This window comes from Chionomys nivalis, chromosome 14 (assembly GCF_950005125.1).
Source record: "Chionomys nivalis chromosome 14, mChiNiv1.1, whole genome shotgun sequence".
Lineage (NCBI taxonomy): Eukaryota > Metazoa > Chordata > Mammalia > Rodentia > Cricetidae > Chionomys > Chionomys nivalis.
Genome location: NC_080099.1, coordinates 70,618,289 through 70,638,415, shown reverse-complemented (window position 1 = coordinate 70,638,415; position 20,127 = coordinate 70,618,289). Strand labels below are relative to the sequence as shown.

General features: G+C 39.7%; 1 protein-coding gene across 1 annotated transcript in view; it reads left to right on the top strand.

The window, feature by feature from the left end:
• The window catches only part of Mib1 (MIB E3 ubiquitin protein ligase 1), a 108,721-nt gene that overhangs the window by 12,304 nt on the left and 76,290 nt on the right, over window positions 1-20,127 (top strand). The window contains exons 2-3 of the mRNA XM_057788410.1: window positions 12,995-13,166; window positions 14,981-15,110. Coding sequence (XP_057644393.1) covers window positions 12,995-13,166; window positions 14,981-15,110 — 302 coding nt within the window. The remainder of the gene's footprint in view (window positions 1-12,994; window positions 13,167-14,980; window positions 15,111-20,127) is intronic.

Below are 20,127 nucleotides of genomic sequence, written 5' to 3'. Positions count from 1 at the left end.
TCTGTTTCTGTAAGTCCCCTGTTTCCTCCCCTGCCTAGCTATTGACCATTCAGCTCTTTATTAAATCAATTAGAAGACACCTTGGCAAAGACACATCTTCACAGTGTAAACTAATATTGTGCAACACCATAAAATTCTTTTCTTTCTTTTTTTTTTTTTTTCTGTTGTTTTTTTCAAGACAGTGTTTTCTTGTAGCTACGGAGCCAGTTCTGGAACTTGCTCTGTAGACCAGGCTGGCCATGAACTCACAGAGATCCACCTGCCTCTGCCTCTTGAGTTCTGGAATTAAAGGCATGCGCCACCACTGCCCAGCTAGTGACAAAATTATTTTAATTGCTACTGTATAACTATATTTTGCAACTGTTATGAATCATAGTGTAAATATCTGTGTTTTCTGATGGTCTTAGGTGACCTCTGTGAAAGGGTCATTTGATAACCCCCAAAAGAGTCTAAATGAGAACCGCTGTCCTGGACCACCATGTCTTTACCCATGTTCTTTTAAGTCTGTCCCCACAATACTGTCGTGTGCAGAAGTGGGTTACAGTGATTGAATTATGCCTTAGATGGACTAGGAACACCAACAGTTTTACCAGATTGCTCTATATATTTTATTTTTAGAATAAACAAGTTTTGTGAAATAGTCAAGTTCTCATATTACCTTTAAAACTTTTTTCTTCTGAGAAATGAGTTCTGGTTTTTAACCAGTTAGTATATAAATGAACTTGTGGGATATAGCCAGATAAGGTAGAGTTTAAGTAAGTGGAGAAGATAGTGTCATAAGTAACTGTATATAGCCAAGTTTAGATGTTCATACTTCCTGTCATCACCATTTTTAAAGTGTCTTTACTTTGTAGGTTCTTAATTTGTTTAGAATTATTTATATTCTCAGAACACACTTGGGATATGAGTATTTGGTTACTTTCCAGGGCTGAATGTAGTTTTATTTTTTTATGTTTACTTGTATATTTTGTGCGTGTGCCATGTATATGCCCAGCACACATGTGGACATAGAGGACAGCTTGCACAGCACACATGTGACATAGAGGACAGCTTGCACAGCACACATGTGACATGCGAGGACAGCTTGCACAGCACACATGTGGACATACGAGGACAGCTTGCACAGCACACATGTGGACATACGAGGACAGCTTGTACAGCACACATGTGGACATACGAGGACAGCTTGTACAGCACACATGTGGACATACGAGGACAGCTTGTACAGCACACATGTGACATACGAGGGCAGCTTGTACAGCACACATGTGACATACGAGGGCAGCTTGTACAGCACACATGTGACATACGAGGGCAGCTTGTACAGCACACATGTGGACATACGAGGGCAGCTTGCAGAACTTGCTTCACTCCTACACCATGCAGGGGTCTTGGGGATCAAGCTGAAGCCATCATACTTGGTAGTAAGCACATTTATTTTACTCTTTGAGTCATCTCACCAGTACCCCAGGGCTAACTTGTTGGTAATTTTATTTTTTTTAAAAAAGGAGTGGAAAGGTTTGGAGAGAGGGCTCAGCTGTTAAGAGCACTGGCTGCTCTTGCAGAGCCCCTCCCCCCATTCAATTCCTAGCAAGCATTGGCAGTTCACACCTGTAACAGGAGCTCCAGGGGTTCTGACACTTTCACATAGATACACATGCAGGCAAAACAACAATGCACTAAAATAATTTAAAAAAACAAGAAATGGAGTGGAAACTTTTTGATTTAGAAGAAATCATTTGATCTCTGGGATTTTTCAGGGCTAGAGATAGGAAGTAATTAGAGATTGGAACTGTACTATTTTGCATTATGGTGCTGTGGGCTTCCCTCTCCCACTCTCTTTGGGGAGCAGTGGAAAATGAAGAAGCTTGGGAGTCAGGATGAAGGTTGTTGCTGTTTCTGATTTTACCAAGTGGTCTGTAACTAGAGTGAGTTAATATTCAGTGAGCTCCAGCCTGTTAGATTGGTAAAGGCTTCCTAATTCTAAGAATGTCTGTAACTAGAATGAGTTAACATTCAGTGAGCTCCAGCCTGTTAGATTAGTAAAGGCTTCTTACTTCTCCTAAGAATGTGGACTTCATTTGTTGATGACAAACCAGGCCATATGAAATGAATTAAACAGACCGAGAGTTCAAAAATTATGGATATTAAGATCCAATTTGTTACCTCCTTGGCCTTAAATATTTTTTTACCTGCATAATAAAATTGGACAACTTCGGGTGCACAAGTGTTCTATGAGTTTTAACTTTTTGGTGCAGTTATTTTAGTGACCCCCATTCCCAATCTCTCATGCAGCCTTTGAGCATGATATGTAGACTGTGCGGGCTTTGAATTTGCAGCATTCCCCTGCCTCTACTTCCCTGGTGTTGGGATTACAGATGTGTGCCACTATGTCAGGCTTAAACCGACATTTTTGTTTGCTTTTTGAGACAGGGTTTCTCTGTGTGGCCTTGGTTGTCCTTGGACTCACTCTGTAAACCAGGTTGGCCTTGAACTCACAGAGATGTGCCTGCCTCTTCCTCCCTAGTGCTGGGATTAAAAGTGTGCACCACTGAGCCTAGTTTTTTTTTTTTTTTTAAGATTTATTTATTTATTATATATACAGTGTTCTGTCTGCATGTATGCCTGCAGGCCAGAAGAGGACACCAGATCTCATTACAGATGGTTGTGAGCCACCATGTGGTTGCTGGGAATTGAACTCAGGACCTCTGGAAGAGCAGTCAGTGCTCTTAACCTCTGAGCCATCTCTCCAGCCCCCCAGAAATCTTTTAAATATTTAAAGTTATTTCCTTTGGGATTTATTTTACGGTTGCAATTTAATAGCTTACATCTTGAGTTCAGTAGATCAAATGGGAAACATACCCTAGATACAGCATCATTCTTAAAATAAGTCAGTATCACGTGGGCAAATGGGAACTTTTAGAATACAGCTTGTCAAGAGGTAATCCCTGTAACCAGTCACATCTGGATTTGGTGTTGAGCATGTCACTCTAGGCAAATTACTTCTCTGAGCCTCAATTTCTTCATCTGTAAAAATGGGATAATACCTATTTTAGGATTGTTGGGAAAGTTAAGGCTTGGTAAAATAGTGGCTCTTCTTAACAACTGATATTTTAACTAATTTAGCACTTCTCAAGAGTAAGAAATGTAGAAAGTACAGTTGGTAGGTCATAAAGTCCTTGCCCTCAGTTGCTGTGGGATAATGCTCTTATACCCTGTAAAGATTTCTCATTTGTATTGGTTTAATAAAATGCTAATTGGCCAGTAGCCAGGCAGGAAGTATAGGTGGGGCAACCAAACTAGGAGGATTCTGGGAAGAGGAAAGGCTCAGTCTTTGGTCACTGGCCAGACACAGGAAGCAAGATGAGAATGCTTCACTGATAAAATATACCAACCCATGTGGCTAACATATGACGTGGAATTCCCCTCTGTATGCTGTGAATATGTTTTACTACCATTGGTTAATAAAGAAGCTGCTTCAGCCTATGGCAGGGCAGAATAGAACTAGATGGGAAAACCAAGTAGAGTGAGAGTAGGTGTAGTCAAAGAAATGCCATGTAGCTGCCGAAGGAGAAAGACGCTCTGGAACCTTTCTGGTAAGCCACAGCCTCATGGTGATACACAGATTAATAGAAATGGGTTAATTTAAGATGTAAGAACTAGCTAGGAATATGCCCAAATCATTGGCCAAGCAGTGTCGTAATTAATATAGTTTCTGTATGATTATTTGGATCTGGGCAGCTGAGAAACGATTGAGCAGTCTCTGTTTACAAACATAGACAAGAGTTATGGGTTAATTTAAGTTGTAAGAGCTAGTTAATAAGCCTTAGCTAATAGGCCAACCAGTTTATAATTAATATCAGCCTCTGTTTTGTTGGGACTGAATGGTTGCAGGACCAGACAGGGCAGAAACTTCCATCTATACTCAGAATTTTAATTATTCTAATCAATGTGGGAAGTAGAAAAATAGTAAGTAGGGAATGTTGGGATCATGGGAGAAGGTAAAAGGGAGAGGAGTGGAGAAAAATACATAGCTCAATAAAAACAATTAAAAAAACAAAGAATTTTAATTATAGTGTAGATATGTATACACAGTAACCACAGCTCTCCTCTTAAAGGGAATAAGAGATGGTTTATTCTGCAGTGAATAAACTTATCTCCATTTTTAGTGACTGTGACCTGGGAACACAGATTTAGATTGTTACATATTCCAGGTTCCAACATGGAAGCAGTTTCATGAAATTTTAGTTTTACTAAACAGAGAAAGCCATAAATTATGCAGGTTTAAACTACATTGGTGGATACATCAGAGAGGAATTGTGGCAAGATGGGGGAATTTTTCTATAGGTCCAAGATGCTGTTGACATTCTTAGGTTGGTGGAAGCGAGCTGTCTAAGTAAGAGATTCCGGCAGGTTTCTATCTACAAGTCACAAGATGTGAGTTCTGACCCAGTGTCAGGCAAGGAATGTAATTAGCCACTGGACCTGACACATGGTAATCCCTCCACAGTACTGAAATCCTGGTCAGTCAGTCTCTGAAGATACAGGTGCTTTTCCGGAGTTTTCATTCACAGACTTAGGTGCCTAACCCTTTCTGTCACAGTAGAAAGAGTGAAAGTTTCATGAGTCCATGAAGCGTAGAACTCTTTTGGATTGATGATGGCAACAGTTAATGCCCCAACAATTAATTATGTTTGAGTAATGGTTATTGACTTTTTAATTATTTTTTATGTTAGAAATCTTTGTGGGTGTGCGTGTTGTTTTGAGACATGGTCTCTTTAAGTAGCTGTCCCTGAACTATGTGTGTAGACTAGGCTGGCCTTGAACTCAAAGAGATCCTCCTGAGTATTGGGATCACAGGTGTGTGCCACTACACCCACCTTGACGTTAGAAATCTTTTAGTTTGTACAGAATTTCATGGATTGCTAGATACCGTGCTAATTTACTGGGGCTATTTGTTTTTATTTCTAAAAAGCTTTGGATTTTATTACATAAAACTTAAGATATCTAAATACATAATTAGTACATTAACGTCTCATCAACCTCATCTAAAGGCTGTTTTACCAATTTGCGTACCTGTGCATTCGTCTCTTGTTGCATTGCCCTCTTTGAAGGTAATTATTGGAAACGAGTTTCTTTCATTTCCTTGTGTCTTTGTGTTTATGTACTGTTTCTGTTTGTAGCTGCATGGTGGCTTGTTCACAACAACACTTTGGCTGACCCACTTCCCATGTTCTGTTGTGTGTTTACTACGTACTCCTATTTTCTTGTTCATCAGCAATGTTTATTTTTTATTTGCTGTCACATCAAGTTTCCTGATTTATACATTCTTGTCTCACTGTGCATTTGCTTCACACACATAACTGCTTGTAGGGAAACTTCGGTTCTCTTGTCTTTCTCTTTGTAGGTTTTTACATTTAACCTTAAGCAGTGCTTTGTGAATTTTTTTTAAACTGGTTCTCTTAAGAACTTATTTATTTTTATTTTTGATTATTGATCTTACCAACATGCTGTACTCCTAAATATTTTCAACAATTATAAACTCTGTGAACTTAGGAGAGACGCTGTGAAAGCAGCAGATGGTCATTTGAATTTTAGTGGAACGGGTCAAAGCTTTCATCTGGTAGTTCATTTAATGGTGGCAGGTGTCTTCATAAAGCTTGGGAAAAAGAGCATTAGCTAACTCTGCAGGGTAATGCAACATGCAGCAGCACAGAGAAAAAGCACTAATAGGTTTAGCTAGGGAACTCTGCTGGAGCTTACAGTTTTAGATGAGAATTCATTGGGGGAGCTTAGGATCCTAAGGGATCAGGGAAATGTTGCCCTTTGTCCTGTTTTAGGTTTTCTTTAACCCCCAGCTTTTGTTTTAAAGGCAGTTGCATTCTCACTATAAGTCCTACAGTGCCAGTGGTGGTAGTGGGAGGCTTGCTTGTTTTCTCTTTTTCTAACTCTCAGTGCTGGTCTGTTTCACAGCTGTTCAGTGGCTTTGTTGGTACTTGAACTGTGGGAACCAAGAAAGGATTTAGATGTGCATTTGTGTGCATTGGTGGTTTTCCTGAAGTTTTCTTTAAAACCATGGGTTGTAAATTGTAGAAGGTTGCTCCCCCCACCCTTTTAATGTCGGTTGTCATTGTGTGTACCTGTATACAGTTTATGAGTTCATGAATGTTTTCATTGTATTTTGTAGAAAATGAATTTAGAGATGAAAAATACATAGATAAGGAGTAGTTACAAACTGCTTTTTATTAAGTGGGGGCTTCAGGATAGAATTTTTCTTATCCCCTTTGTTTAGCTGCTTCATCAGCTGCACAGTCAGTTCAAAGGGGTGTTGAACTTTTGTGCTTTTACTTTTGGGATAATGGACTACTTGGAGGTCTACTCTGGCTTGTTCAGAAACATGGTCATTTTGTGGGTGTTCACTATTACTGGTACCAGTGCGACAACAATTTTGGTCGGCTTTCCTGCAATGAGATTGAGATTGTTGTGTGGTGTGGGTAGAATTGTGGGGAATGGCAGTGTCTACGTAAACAGACAGAACTCAGTGTAAGGGTTAAAAAAATCTCAGTAGCAGCTATGTGCCCTCTTACTAATGTAAGATTTGAAGTGAGACATCCAGCATATCTGGTGCATATAGTTTCGTTGTTAAGTGTCCTGTTATTACAGCTCTTGGAGTTAACACATGCTCAGTATAGATTCTTGGGGAAACTGCAAAGGGCAGTTCTATGGCATATTTGGGTAATTTTATTTCTAGTTTGTCTGTGCAGGTATATTGTGTAATTTTTAAAAATAGAATGTTTCATTGTAGATATTTGTGAACTAGGTAAACTGATAAAATATTTTTACGATGGTGACATTTTGTGTTTTAACTATAAAATTTCCTTTGTGGGTTAATATAGTTTGTGTACATATAGCCCCATATTTTCAGCATCTTTTACATTTTTGCCTTTATACAAATAGTTGAGTATATTTGGGCCTTAAAAAGATTTTGAAAGCAGGATCAAAGTCTCAAATGAGTTAAAATTTTGTACAGGTATCTTCAGTAGAGACTGTGTCTGTGTTTTCTCTCATTAGTATCTGACTGACTTTTTTTGACATAGCTGATAAACCTGGAATAGTATTTTTATTTTTTTCACTCCTAATTTTTTATTTATTTTTGATCATTGAGACAATGGAATCTGTAGCCCTGGCTGGTCCAGAACATGTGGCAGTCTTCCTCACTCCACCTGTGTGTGCTGGGATTATGGTGTATACACACCCCAACTTTGCAATATTAGTTTTAAACTATGCTGGTTTAAGGAATAATAAAATTGTTTTTCCCAAGTTATAAAATTACTAAGATTCTTCTAATGAAAACTTAAGTAATTTAGAAACAGAAATAACAAAATGTGGGCGCTAGGGAGATAGTTCAGTGAGTCAAGTATTCGCTGTGCCAGCAGGAGGGCCTGAGTCTGGATTTTCAGCATCAGTACAAAGAGCTGGGGAAGCCCTCTAATGCATATGTACAAATGTGCGCGTCATTCCACATGTAGCTTCTGATATTTGTTTCATGCTAGAACGACCTCCTTAAAATCGAAACTTTTGATAATTACCTACATTCCCAGGCCCACGGTGTTAAACTACTTTTAGGATTTTTTTCTTTCTCTTTTAAAGTCACATTTAGTTCGTTATTTTTGGTATATTGTATTGTAGGAAAACTGTAACAACAAAGCATTTTTTATTTTCTTTGTTACACTTAGTATGGTTACCTAACAGATAACCCAAATGCCATATGCAAAATGATTTATATGTTGGCTCCTATAGGTCAGAAATTTGGAGCCAGCACAAGAAATGTCCTATCTTCACTTTAAAGCATTTGAAGCTTTAGTTGGGAGTCTGGGTGCACTCAGGGATTCTTGGGTGTTTCTCTGTAGCTCTGTCCCCAGGTGTTGGCTGCTTGTGCTTGCTGCGTTGCAGACAGACTTGAGCTTCAGACCAGAAAGGGAGCACCGCTGACATCTGTGTAGGCTTTCGTGACCTATCAGCATCAGATGTTAGACAGTGTTCTTTCTGAGGAGGGAAGTGGAGCCCGCTCTTCATGGTGGAGAGTCAGTGTCTGCTACTAGGAGCACATGGGCTGACATCTAGATCAGTGTGGTCATATTTTGAAAATACAGGTTGTTACATTCCCTCATTAAAAAAACATTCCAGTTCTTTAGAAATATAATTAGTATGATTCATATGTAAAACAGATTATGCAGTGATTTCAGTATCAAAATCTGTGATTTTTTTTTCTTTCCTGCTTTTTAAAAAAAATCACATTTATTTATTATGTATTTACGGAGGTCAAAGAACAGCTTATGGAGTTGGTTCGCTCTTTCCACTGTGTGAGATCCACTGATCTAACTTAGAGATGTCATCAGGCCTGGTGGCAGCACTTTTATCCACTGAGCCATCTCACAGGCCTATGTATTTTTAAAAATTCATAAGATATGTTGTGATTCTTGGCATTTCTACAAAAATTTCCATTTTAGGAAAGCTGAAGGATCATTTTCATTGTCCTGTATCAGATAATTATCATCCTTTAAAAACACTTATTTGTTGATGAACTTAAGAATCTACTTGATAAAATTTATGAGAAAATATGTTTTTACTTTGTGAACTTTTGGTAGGAATGACAATAGAAGTAATTACAGGATTTTTGTTATAAAATAAACATTTTATATCATTGGTTATTTGGTGATTAAAACATAGTATAGTTTTATATATCTATCTATATCTTTCTGTATAATGCATTCTTGATAATCTAAGGAATGATTACAAACATTTTGTCCAATTTAAGGATTATTTTCATGCTTTCCCATGCTAAATCATTCTGTGATTAAAGAAAAGAGCCAGCCCTTTTGCTCTGCACTCCTTTATGACCCCAGATGGAAGGAGTATATGCCAGTTACAGTTGAGCCCTTTGATGCACACTCAGTGGCTGAAGGATGTAATAATGTGCACACTGATAGATTTAAGTTGTGTAGTGATGCTTTTGTGGTTTCAGATTTCAGTTTACATTCCACTTAGACTAGAGATCTGTGGCTAATGGTTACTTTCATGATTGATAGAGTCAGACTTACCTTGCTGGTGGGAAGTGGTAGGTGGGTTATCTACCAGCCTGGAGAGCTATTTTCCTTGGCAGGTTTGGGGTGAAAACAATTGAAAGGAACCGGGAAGATAAATACCAGAGCTTTGGGGAGAAAATGGGTTTAATTTACACATGAATGATCAAATACTCTGTGAGGAATTGGAGATTTTAATATTGAATATCATCTGAAAAATTCGGCACTTTAAAAGTTCTTTCACTATTTAAAGAATAGAATTTGACCAGTAGGATATGTAATTTTGATCACTAAGTTGTTCGTGTAGAGGACCTAGTACATGTAGTGAATACATATTAAAGCTCTTAAAGTTCATCACTGTATTGCTTTGGCCTCCATTTGAAAGTAAGTGTTTTCTCAGTTTTCAGGTGTCATTATTGAACCTAGCATATTTTACAATTTTGTGTAACTAGTACATTATAGGATTAGGATCTTAAATTACATACAAGCGTTTTTAATCATTTAATATAACACTATAAATATACAGGTCAGAAACCATGTCTGAACTTGTCAGTCCCCAGTCTAATTGTAATTATTTATAGGCCTTTGATTATATTTTATGGTCCTGCTAAGGTGTGAAGCCTTTTGTGCTTGCTCTTCTGTGGCGTCTTCCTTTCTTTGAGAGGCTTTCTTAGCTATCATTTCTTTGAAACCCTTCCCTTGCTTATTCTAACTTGTTTGGTGCTGGCAGTTGGCTGCATGGATACTTTATGCTCTGCTACTGAGGTATATCCTTAGCCCTGCCCTAACTAGAGAATTATTGTTGGCTTTGGTTGATAGCTTCCCTCCCTTTCTTCCGTCTCTTTTCTTTTTTGAGATAAGTTCTTCCTATGTAGACTAGGCTGGGCTCGAATTCAACCCTCCTGCCTCTGCCCTTTAAGTACCGGGATTCTGTCATCTCTTGACATTATGGAAAGAGTGATATTTGAATACCTGCCTGCTTCCACTAGGAGGAAAAACATAAAGAGTAGGAAAGGAATTACCTCAGTCAGTGTCTTAGTTAGGGCTTCTATTGCCATGAACAGACACCATGATCATGGCAGCTCTTACAAAGGAAAACATTTAATTAGGGCTGGCTTACAGTTCAGAGGTTTAGTCTTTTATTGTCATGGCAGGAAGCATGGCAGCATACAAGCAGACTTGGTGCCAGAGAATTAGCTGAGAGTTCTTTATCTGGATTTGAAGGCAACAGGTCTTGGAATGTGAGCCACTAGGCCTGGCTTGAGCTTCTGAAACCTCAAAGCCCACCCCCAGTGACACAGTTTCTACAGCAAGGCTACACCTACTCCAGCAAGGCCATATGTCCTAATCCTTTCATGTAATGCACCTGAGCCTATGGGGCCATTTTCATTCAAACCATCACAGTCTGTAAAGAACTTGCCGCTCAAGCATGAATGCCTGAATTCTATTTGGAAGCCATGTCAAAAGCCATTAGTGCTTGTAATTCCAGAGACTGGGGCTTGCTGGTTAGTCAGTCTAGTCTAAGTGGTATGTTTCAGGCCATTGAGAGACATGTCTCAAAGGAGGTGGATGGTACTCCCGAGGAAGACATCTAAGCATGCACACACATATGAATACATGAGTACTCATGAATACACTTGTTAAAAATAATTCAGGATGAGTTAGACTCTGATGTCCACTCTCAAAGATTTGTAACGTAGGAGACTGAAGGGTTGAACATGAAGCAGGCACCCAGTTAACTGTTAGTGTGTTACACCCAACTTTACTGTGGCTCACACACAGGTTTGTACTTGAGTTCAGCTCCTCGTTTGGAATTTGGTTATCTGGGTATAGAAAATGAATAATACACTCTATTCCTCTTTAGGGAGTAGGTACTAGTTACTACTAGTAGCAGTAGTTACTAGTTCTTTTAGAACTTAGTGATAATGTTACTATTTTTGTCCTCTGGGTGTTGCTCACACAGCACATAGAACTTTTTTTTTTTTTCGAGACAGGGTTTCTCTGTGGTTTTGGAGCCTGTCCTGGAACTAGCTCTTCTAGACCAGGCTGGTCTCGAACTCACAGAGATCCGCCTGCCTCTGCCTCCCAAGTGCTGGGATTAAAGGCGTGCTCCATCACCGCCCGGCTAGCACATAGAACTTTTAGAACATACTGCCTCACCACCAAAGAACATTGCATCTTCACCAAAGGAGGCTGAAAGTTCCCGAGTTAAAAGACCTCTTCTTTTCCCCTTTAATTTTGGTAAGTTCCTTAAGTTAAAATACAAAGTAAGAGATTTCCATGTTATCTACTGGGAATCTTTAGCATGGTTACTCTTAGTTCATCTAAATCCCACCTTCTTCTCTGCCTGCCTCTAATTTAACTTTTTATATGAGGACACAAAGATAGTTTGGGCTAGTTTGTAGCTTAAAGTGAGTTCGGTTGCTAGGATGTGGTTGTAAAGTGGTGGCACTGGTGTCACAAGTCACGTACCACTTAACCACTAGTGATAGCATCATCAAAGATAATAAAGGAGAACTGCCCCAATCCGAAAGTTGCTTTCTATAATTTGTCATGGTCTTCGAGTGTCTGTTTCATTCCCATGTGAGCAGTGGGGGAGGTTACAAGTAGGTAACAAGTTATTCCTTGAAGGGAGGAACATGCGCCATAGTGTTGTTTTCCATTTAAAGATTTTTAATTGTGTGTTGGCATGTGTGGAGTATGTGTCCTGTAGAACCCAGAAAAGGATGCTGGATACCATGGTGCTGAGCTGTCTTGATGTGGGTACTGGGAACTGAGATTGCTTCCTCTGAAGCACAGTTTATGTTCTTAACCTCTGAGCCAGCTCTTAGCACCAGTTGCTAGTCTTCCTGTTTTGCTGTTTACTGAGTTTGTGTGTGTAGGTCAGAAGGTAGCCCGGGAGAGTTTTCATCCTGTGTCCATGTGGGTCTTGAAGATGGAACTTGGGTGTCAGGCTTGGTGGCAAGCATTCTGAGCTGCTGAGGTATCTGCCTCCTCATGTAGCTTAGGGTGGCTTGAGAGTTCCTATGTCACCAAGGATGACATTGAATTCCTTCCTGATTCCTTCCATCTATCTCTTAAGTGCTGGGATAATAGGGTGTATCACCATCCCACCCTTAGCTAATAGTTTTCTAAAATTTAGTGTTTATAGGGAAAACACTTACTACTGAGCACTTATTAAGTATATGGGTAGTTTGTTTCTATGAGACCACAAAGATAAAAGTCCATTTCTTTTGGAGTAATTATTTACCTGGACAATAGGTTGCAGTACGCTCAACAGTCCTAAAGGGTTTTTTTTCCTTCGTGTGTGTGCGTGTGTGTGTGTATGTTTGCAGGTGTGTGGGCACACAAATGTTTGTGCATGTGGAGACCCGAGGTTGACATTGTGTGTGCTGTACACTCATTGGGGCAGTATATCTGAACTGAATTCAGAGCTCAACTGATAAAGGCTCGTGTAGCCAGCCATCTTAGTTTGTGCCCATCTCTGAGTGCTGGAGATAACAGGCAGGCAGCCCACCTGGCATTATATGGGTTCTGCATATCTGAACCTTGGTCTTCATCCTCGCACAGTAAGTACTTTAACCAGCTTGTGATTGTGAGTATTTATAGTCAGAAATGCTTAGATTTGGGAGAAGATTGTTTTTGTGTTAAGCCTAGATTTTCATTTATGGATGAGAGCTAGACAAATAATACTTGTTTGTATTTTACTAATGAAATGAGAGTAGAAAATATGTTTAGTTTATGATTTACATTGATCAAAGTAATTCAGATCTGTCACCTTGAAATTAGATGTGTTGTGTTTTTCCCATCCTTTGTTAAAATAACCTGTAATATGCTGTTGTGTTTTTCCCAACACAGTAGTGTGCAAATAAGTACCTGAGAGTAACCTAAGCATGTGACTGTTTCCATAGGCATCAAGCATGATGGAACTATGTGTGATACTTGCCGCCAACAACCAATCATTGGCATTCGATGGAAATGTGCAGAGTGTACAAATTATGATTTGTGCACCGTCTGTTATCATGGAGATAAGCACCACTTAAGGCATCGCTTTTATAGGATCACTACACCAGGAAGTGAACGGTAAGGGAAACAAGTTTTTCCTTTTTTCCTATTAACTTTAAAGTAGGATTAGGAAGTAGCTTTTGATAATTTAGATTTAGTTTTAGGGGAAAATGAATAGCAGCCTAGACTTGGATTGAACTTGTTGATTTGTGAGTGACTCTGTGAAGGTAAAATTTTATTGTATGTCGGTTTCTCTCTTGTTTCTTTTTTTAAAGACAGGGTCTCATTGTAGAGCTCTGGTAGACCTTGAATTCAGTATGTAGTCCAGGTTGACCTCCAATTACTGACTTTTTTATAAGATAATCTTGGCTATTTTTTCTCTAGTGTGGAGCTTGACATTGCTGAACAGTTGGAAATATATGCCCCCTCCAAAAAAAATTGAATAATTTTCTTATTATACCCTTTGTTTTAATTCTATTCAATGAACACTATGGCCTACTGATTGAGTCAGCAGGTGTTTATTATGGATAAAGACTTGAGATATGGCTCAGGTGGTAAAGTGCTTGCTTCATAAACTTGGGGAGCTATGTTTGAAACCCAGCACCCATGGAAAGCTAGGCATATGACACATTTTTATAGCCAGTGCTGGAGAGGCAGACAGAAGGATACTTGGAGCTCTGGCTAGTCTGTCTAGCTGAACATTGAACACCAGGTTCAGTGAGAGATCTTTTCAAAAAGTAAGGTGGAAAAGTGATTGAGTGACACCCAACATTGGCATCTAACCTTCTCACGTATACATGCACACCTGTACACACAGACACATGCATACATGAATGCATATACACAGAGAGGCTATGCGGCAGCTACTGTATTTGTAATTTGTAGATAGTTTTCTTAAGGAGTTTATAATTTAAGAGGAATGATGATCATGAATGAAAATCGTGATGTTTTGGACAGGATAATGTCTTAAGTCTTAGGATTGATGAGGTGGATGTGGAAGTTTAGGTAGTGGAGTCTTCTCGTATAGATAGGATACTGCACTTGAGTAAGTGTGCAGCCAGCGAGAGAGCCACAGCTGGGGCAATCGGGAAGGAGTTTTGAGTCACAACATCTCATTTCAGATCATGATCCTGCCACTCAAACTTGAGTGTTTTGGAAAAAAAAAAATTCTTGGTTTTTCTTAAAATTAAAATTAAGGAATGATAAATAGATTTTAAAAAATGAGTATAATAATAAGATTGCATTTAAAAAGCAAAAGCCTAAAATCTGAGTTAAAAAGGATGTAGATGAGTAAGGGGCAGCTGGCTCAAATAATTGAGTGAAATCTTTCCCAAGGTTTGTAAATGCTTCTAAGTGTGCAATACTCCAGAGACAGTACAGTGTAGTCAAACCTGGCCTCAGATTCAGTTTGATTCATTGCTCACTTTTCACAGATTCTTAAAGATGTCCCCACCCCCATTCTGAACCCGTCTTGTTGTTCTTGACATCTGGCAGAAGCAGAGGTCTATTGTTCTTTGTAGAGAGGTCATGCTCTTGAGACGACCAAAATGCTGCCACTCGCTGTTCGCCCTAAGTCACAAAGTGTGTGGTTTGCAGCTCATCTGAGATGCTGTGTTCACCAGGCCCTGACAGAGTGCACGTAGAGACATAGCCTGAAGTGGTGCTGCTAGGTGTTTTTTCTGATTCCATTGCTTTATATGTTTTTGTAAACCTGAGCAAAACCTTTTTTCATGCGTTGATTCCTCAGTTGTAAAATGGGCAGTTTAATGTTGTCTTTATAAGGAGCTAATACTTTCCCCATGTAAAGGCTTTTTTTTAATATACATTTTTACATATAAGTTACTATTTCTCAGTTTTATAAAACGTGAAAACAAAACTTCTTTTATTTTTAGGGTTCTGTTAGAGTCTCGTAGAAAATCTAAGAAGATTACAGCCAGAGGAATCTTTGCAGGTGCCAGAGTGGTACGAGGAGTGGACTGGCAGTGGGAAGATCAAGATGGGGGCAATGGGCGTAGAGGAAAGGTATGGACTTTTAAAAATTGACCACGTATTCTAGAGTGTTGAGAGTTGAGATTTCTCTCTCTCTCTCTCTCTCTCTCTCTCTCTCTCTCTCTCTCTCTGTGTGTATTTTACGTACTAATCCCAGTTCCCTCTCCCTCCCCTCTTCCCACTCTCCCACTTACCCCTCTCCCCAGCCTTTATCTGCTGCTCCTCAGAGAGGGTAAGGCCTCCTATGGGAAGTCAACAGATTCTGTCACATCAATACGTTGAGGCGAGACCAAGGCCCTTCCTCTTGTGTCTAGGTTGAGGAGGGTTTCTCTTCATAGGAAATGGGCTTCAAAAAGCCAGATCATTCATTAGGGATAACTCCTGGTCCCCATGCCAGTGGCCCCACAAACTGCTAAGCCATCCCCACTGCCTCCTGCTTTCAGGGGGCCTAGATCATTCTTATGTAGATTTCCTGGTTGTCTGTCCAGAGTCAGTGAGCACCCACTAGTTTAGGTCTATTATTTCTGTGGGTGTCCCCATCATGGACTTGACCCCTTTGCTCTTGTTACCGCTCCTCCCTCTCTTCAACAGGACTCGGGGAGCTCTGTCCAGTGGTTAGTCACACAACTAACCACTCTGCATCTGCCTCTCTGCATCTGCTTCCATCAGTTATTGGATAAAGGTCTTAGGAGATCGTGTCTATTTCCCCTTTTTAGGCAGATCCATGTATGTCTCTCTTAGGGTCCTCTTTGTTACTTAGCGTGTCTGGGGTTGTGGACTGTAGTCTGGTTATCCTTTGCTTTATGCCTAATATGCACTTATAAATGAGTACATACCATATTTGTCTATCTGGGTGTGGGTTACATCACTCAGGATGTTTTTTTTTTCCACTCCATTTATTTGCCTGCATATTTCAAGATGGTTTTTGCCACAGAGTAGTACTCCATTGTGTAAATTTACCACATTTTCCTTATGTATTCTTCAGTTGAGGGGCATCTAGGTTGTTTCCAGGCATGCCTATTACGAATAATGCTGCTGTGAACATAGTTGAGCACATGATCTTGCATGCCTCTTTTGGGTATATGCCTAAAAGTGGTATTGCTAGATCTTGAGGTAGATTGATTCCTAACTCTAACCCTAACTTGCCATACTGATTTCCAAAATAACTGTACAAGTTTGCACTCCCACCATCAATGGAGGAGTGTTTTCCTTACCCCACATCCTCTCCAGCGTAAGCTGTCACCATTGTTCTTGACCCTAGCCATTCTGTCAGGGCTAAGATGGAATCACAGAGTTGTTTTGATTTGCATTTCCCTGATGGCTAAGGATGTTGAGTAATTCCTTAAGTGTCTTTTAGCTACTTGAGTTTCTTCTGTTGAGAATTCTTTGTTTAGATTAGTACCCCATTTTTAAATTGGATTATTTGGTATTTTGATCTTTAGTTTCTTGAGTTCTTTGTATAATTTGGAGATCAGCCCTCTGTCAGATGTGGGGTTGAAGATCTTTCCCATTCTGAGGGCTGCCATTTTGTCTTCTTGACTGTGTCTTTTGCCTTATAGAAACTTCTCAGTTTCAGGAGGTCGTTTCTCTCAGTGTCTATGCTACTGGTGTTATATTTAGGAAGTGGTCCCCTTGCCAGTGCGTTCAAGTATACTTCCCACTTTCTCTTCTATGAGGTTCATTGTAATTGGTTTTCTGTTGAGGTCTTTGATCCATTTAGACTTGAGTTTTGTGCATGGTGATAGATATGAATCTATTTGCATTCTTCTACATGTTGATATCTAGTTATGCCAGCACCATTTGTTGAATTTGCTTTTTTTTCTATTTTACTTTTTTAGTGTCTTTGTCAAAAATCAGGTGTTCATAGGTCTATGGATTAATATCAGGGTCTTCAATTCAGTTCCATTGGCCCACCGTCTTTTTTTGTGCCAATACCAAGCTGTTTTTATTAATGTAACTCTATAATAGTGTTTGAAGTCAGGGATGGTGATGCCTTCAGAAGTTCCTTTATTGTACAGGATTTTTTTTTTGGCCATCTTGGGCTTTTTGGTTTTCCATATGAAGGTGAGTAATGTTCTTTCAAGGTCTGTAAAGAATTCTGTTGGGATTTTGATGGTTGTTGCATTGAATCTGTAGATTGCTTTTGGTAAAATTGCCATTTTTACTACGTTAAATGGGAGGTCTTTCCATTTTCTGATATCTTAATTAATTTCTTTCTTCACAGACTTTAAAGTTCTTGTTAGGTCATTCACTTGTTTGGTTAGAGTTATCCCAAGATACTTTATGTTGTTTGTGACTATTGTGAAGGGTGATGTTGCCCCAATTTCTTTTTCAGCCCATTTATCATCTGTATCTAAGAGGGATACTGATTTTTTTTTTTTTGAGTTAATCTTGTATCCTGCCATGTTACTGAAGGTGTTTATCAGCTGTAGGAGTTCCGTGGTAAAAATGTTTGGAGTCACTTATGTATATTGTCATATGATCGTCAGCAAATAGCAAAAGTTTGACTTCTTTCCAGTTTGTATCCCCTTGATCTTCTTGTCTTATTGCTCTAGTGAGAACTTCGAGCAAGTATTAAATGGCTGTGGAGACTCCTATAGTGCCTGTTCCATTTGCAGCCCTCCTGCAAAGTAACCAATAGCCATATTTTGTGTTTACCATTTTCTTGTTTTTCTTTAGTACTTTTTGTGAATGTAGATTGTCACAAGAGCAATTGATATTTACATTTTGAAAATGTAGCAGTCACGGACCTAACTATTGTAATGGCAGGGCAGAATGCTCGTTTTAAATTAAGGCTCTCAGAAAAATGGGAACAAAATAGTCTGTAGTTTCTCTTCAGGATCTCTAAAATTTGTGATAGTCCTTCTGGGGCTTTCAGTAGGCACGGCTGTTCATGAGTTCTGGGAACATAGAGCTCAGCATGTGCTATGAGGTGGCAGATGTAGGGCTAGATACTGGGTGAGAACATTGTCAGAGGAGATACATTGCTGTGTAGTTTTCGCTTCTAAGCTCACCATAGAATGTCATCGTTTTATAAATAGGATAAAGCAGAATATTCCCACTCCTGTGTGTCGGGGGGAAGAGAGAGGGCGACAGAAACAGACACCTTAGCTTGTGCTGGTATCAGGGAATCAGGGAATGGGTGGCAGAGGGGCAAATGGAAATGTCATCATTACATAGTTCAAACAAGCAGTAAACTTGATACCCTTCAGATGTGGGTCAGGCATAGTGAGTGGGCAGTCTGTTCTTAGGTTAGAATGCACTAGCAGTGGAGATCTTTTTAATTTAAAGAAAAAATTTCAAGACAGGGTTTCTTTGTGTAGCCCTGGCTGTCTTGGAACTGGTTCTGTAGACCAGGCTGGCTTCGCACTCAAGGTGTTCACCATCTCCACCTGGCAGTGCAGATCTTGATGACAAGCCCTGGCTAGTGTGGGTGAATTACTTGATGTGCTTGGTACCTGCTATTTCCCCTGGATGCCTCTCTCCCCCTTGTTCTCTGTTCCATTATGCTGTACATTCTCGAATCTTTTGGTAGAATACAGCTTTAGACAGTTCGTAAGAAGACAAAAGTTAATATTTTATTTTGAAAATGATTTTGTGTTCTTTCCCACAGATGTGTAGGCAGAGGATTAGAACTAAGACAGCTGCTGTGAGGCACTCTGAAGCCACAGAATTGGGACTTTACTGGGTTTTGCTATTGTTCTAGTTTGCTTTCTGTTGCTGTGACAAGAATACTGACTAAAACTAACTTGGGGTGGGTCTGCTATTGCATCTTGCAGGTTGTGTTCTACCGTCTAGCGAAGCTAGGACAGGAGCTCAAGGGAGGAACTGAAGTAGAAGCCCCGAGGGGCGCTGCTTATTGGCTGGCTTCGTATGGCCTACTCAGCTTGCTTTGTCTATACCACCCAGGGGTGTCACCTCCCACAGTGGACTGGACCCTCCCACTTCTTAATCATTTATCAAGAAAAGCCCCACAGGCTTAGCTACAGGCAGTCTGATGGAGGCAACCTCTCAATTGGGTTCCTGGTTCCCAGATGACTCCAGCTGTATCAAGTTGGTAAATAATAAGAGAACACTACCCAGCCAGAATTTTTGGGAGAATGATAAAAAGGAATAAAAGTGGCATTCCTGAAGCTGTGAGTTACCCCTATACAGTTTTGGTTTGTTATTTGCTATTTTATATAGGTATGCTAAGTCATATGCCTCCTTTTAAAAACAGTTTGGATGGAGAAAAATCTGACGTATGTCAAAGTACAGAGAATAGCATAACAGATTCCTAGGCATCCATCACTCAACTTAAAAAATTATGAGCCTTTTAAAAATGTTATTTATTTATTGAAGAAATCCAGATCTTTAGCGTTGGCTTATCCCCCATGTGTGCTTTCTTTTCTTTCCTTTTCTTTCTTTCTTTTTTTTTGTGGTAGTGAATTTTGAACCTAAGACCTCACTCATACTGATAAACTATTAATAAAATAGATCTTTGGGGACGAAGAGATGGCTCAGTGGTTATGAGCATTGCAGGCTCTTGTAGAGGATTTGGGTTCAGTTCCCAGTACCTACATGATGGCCTCACAACTGCTTGCAATTTGAGTCCAAGGGATACAAAGCTCTTTTCTGGTCTTTGTGCACTCCTGCACATATGTAGAGTTCATAATCTCATGCAGGCACACACGTACACATAAATAAAAATAAACCAATCTGAATCAGAGCTTCTTAAGTTAGTGTTAAATTTACAACATGAAGTACTGGTTATTTTCAAAATCCGAAGGAAGGTACTGCTATAGATTGCAAGTTCACACCACACATTACAAACTTGTACAGTGTTAATTGGGCAGAATCCTGAAGCGTGGTAGAACATTGATGGAGTAAATTTAGAAAGATGGTTGCCTCTTGAGAGACAGGCAGAGGGGTGGATGAGCACATGGGGTCTTGAAAGTCTTGGCATTTTTCTTTTCGGTTTTTCAAGATGGGTTTCTCTGTGTAACTGTCCTGGCTGTCCTGATCTTGTTTTGTAGACCGGGCTGGCCTCGAATTCACTGAGATTTGCCTG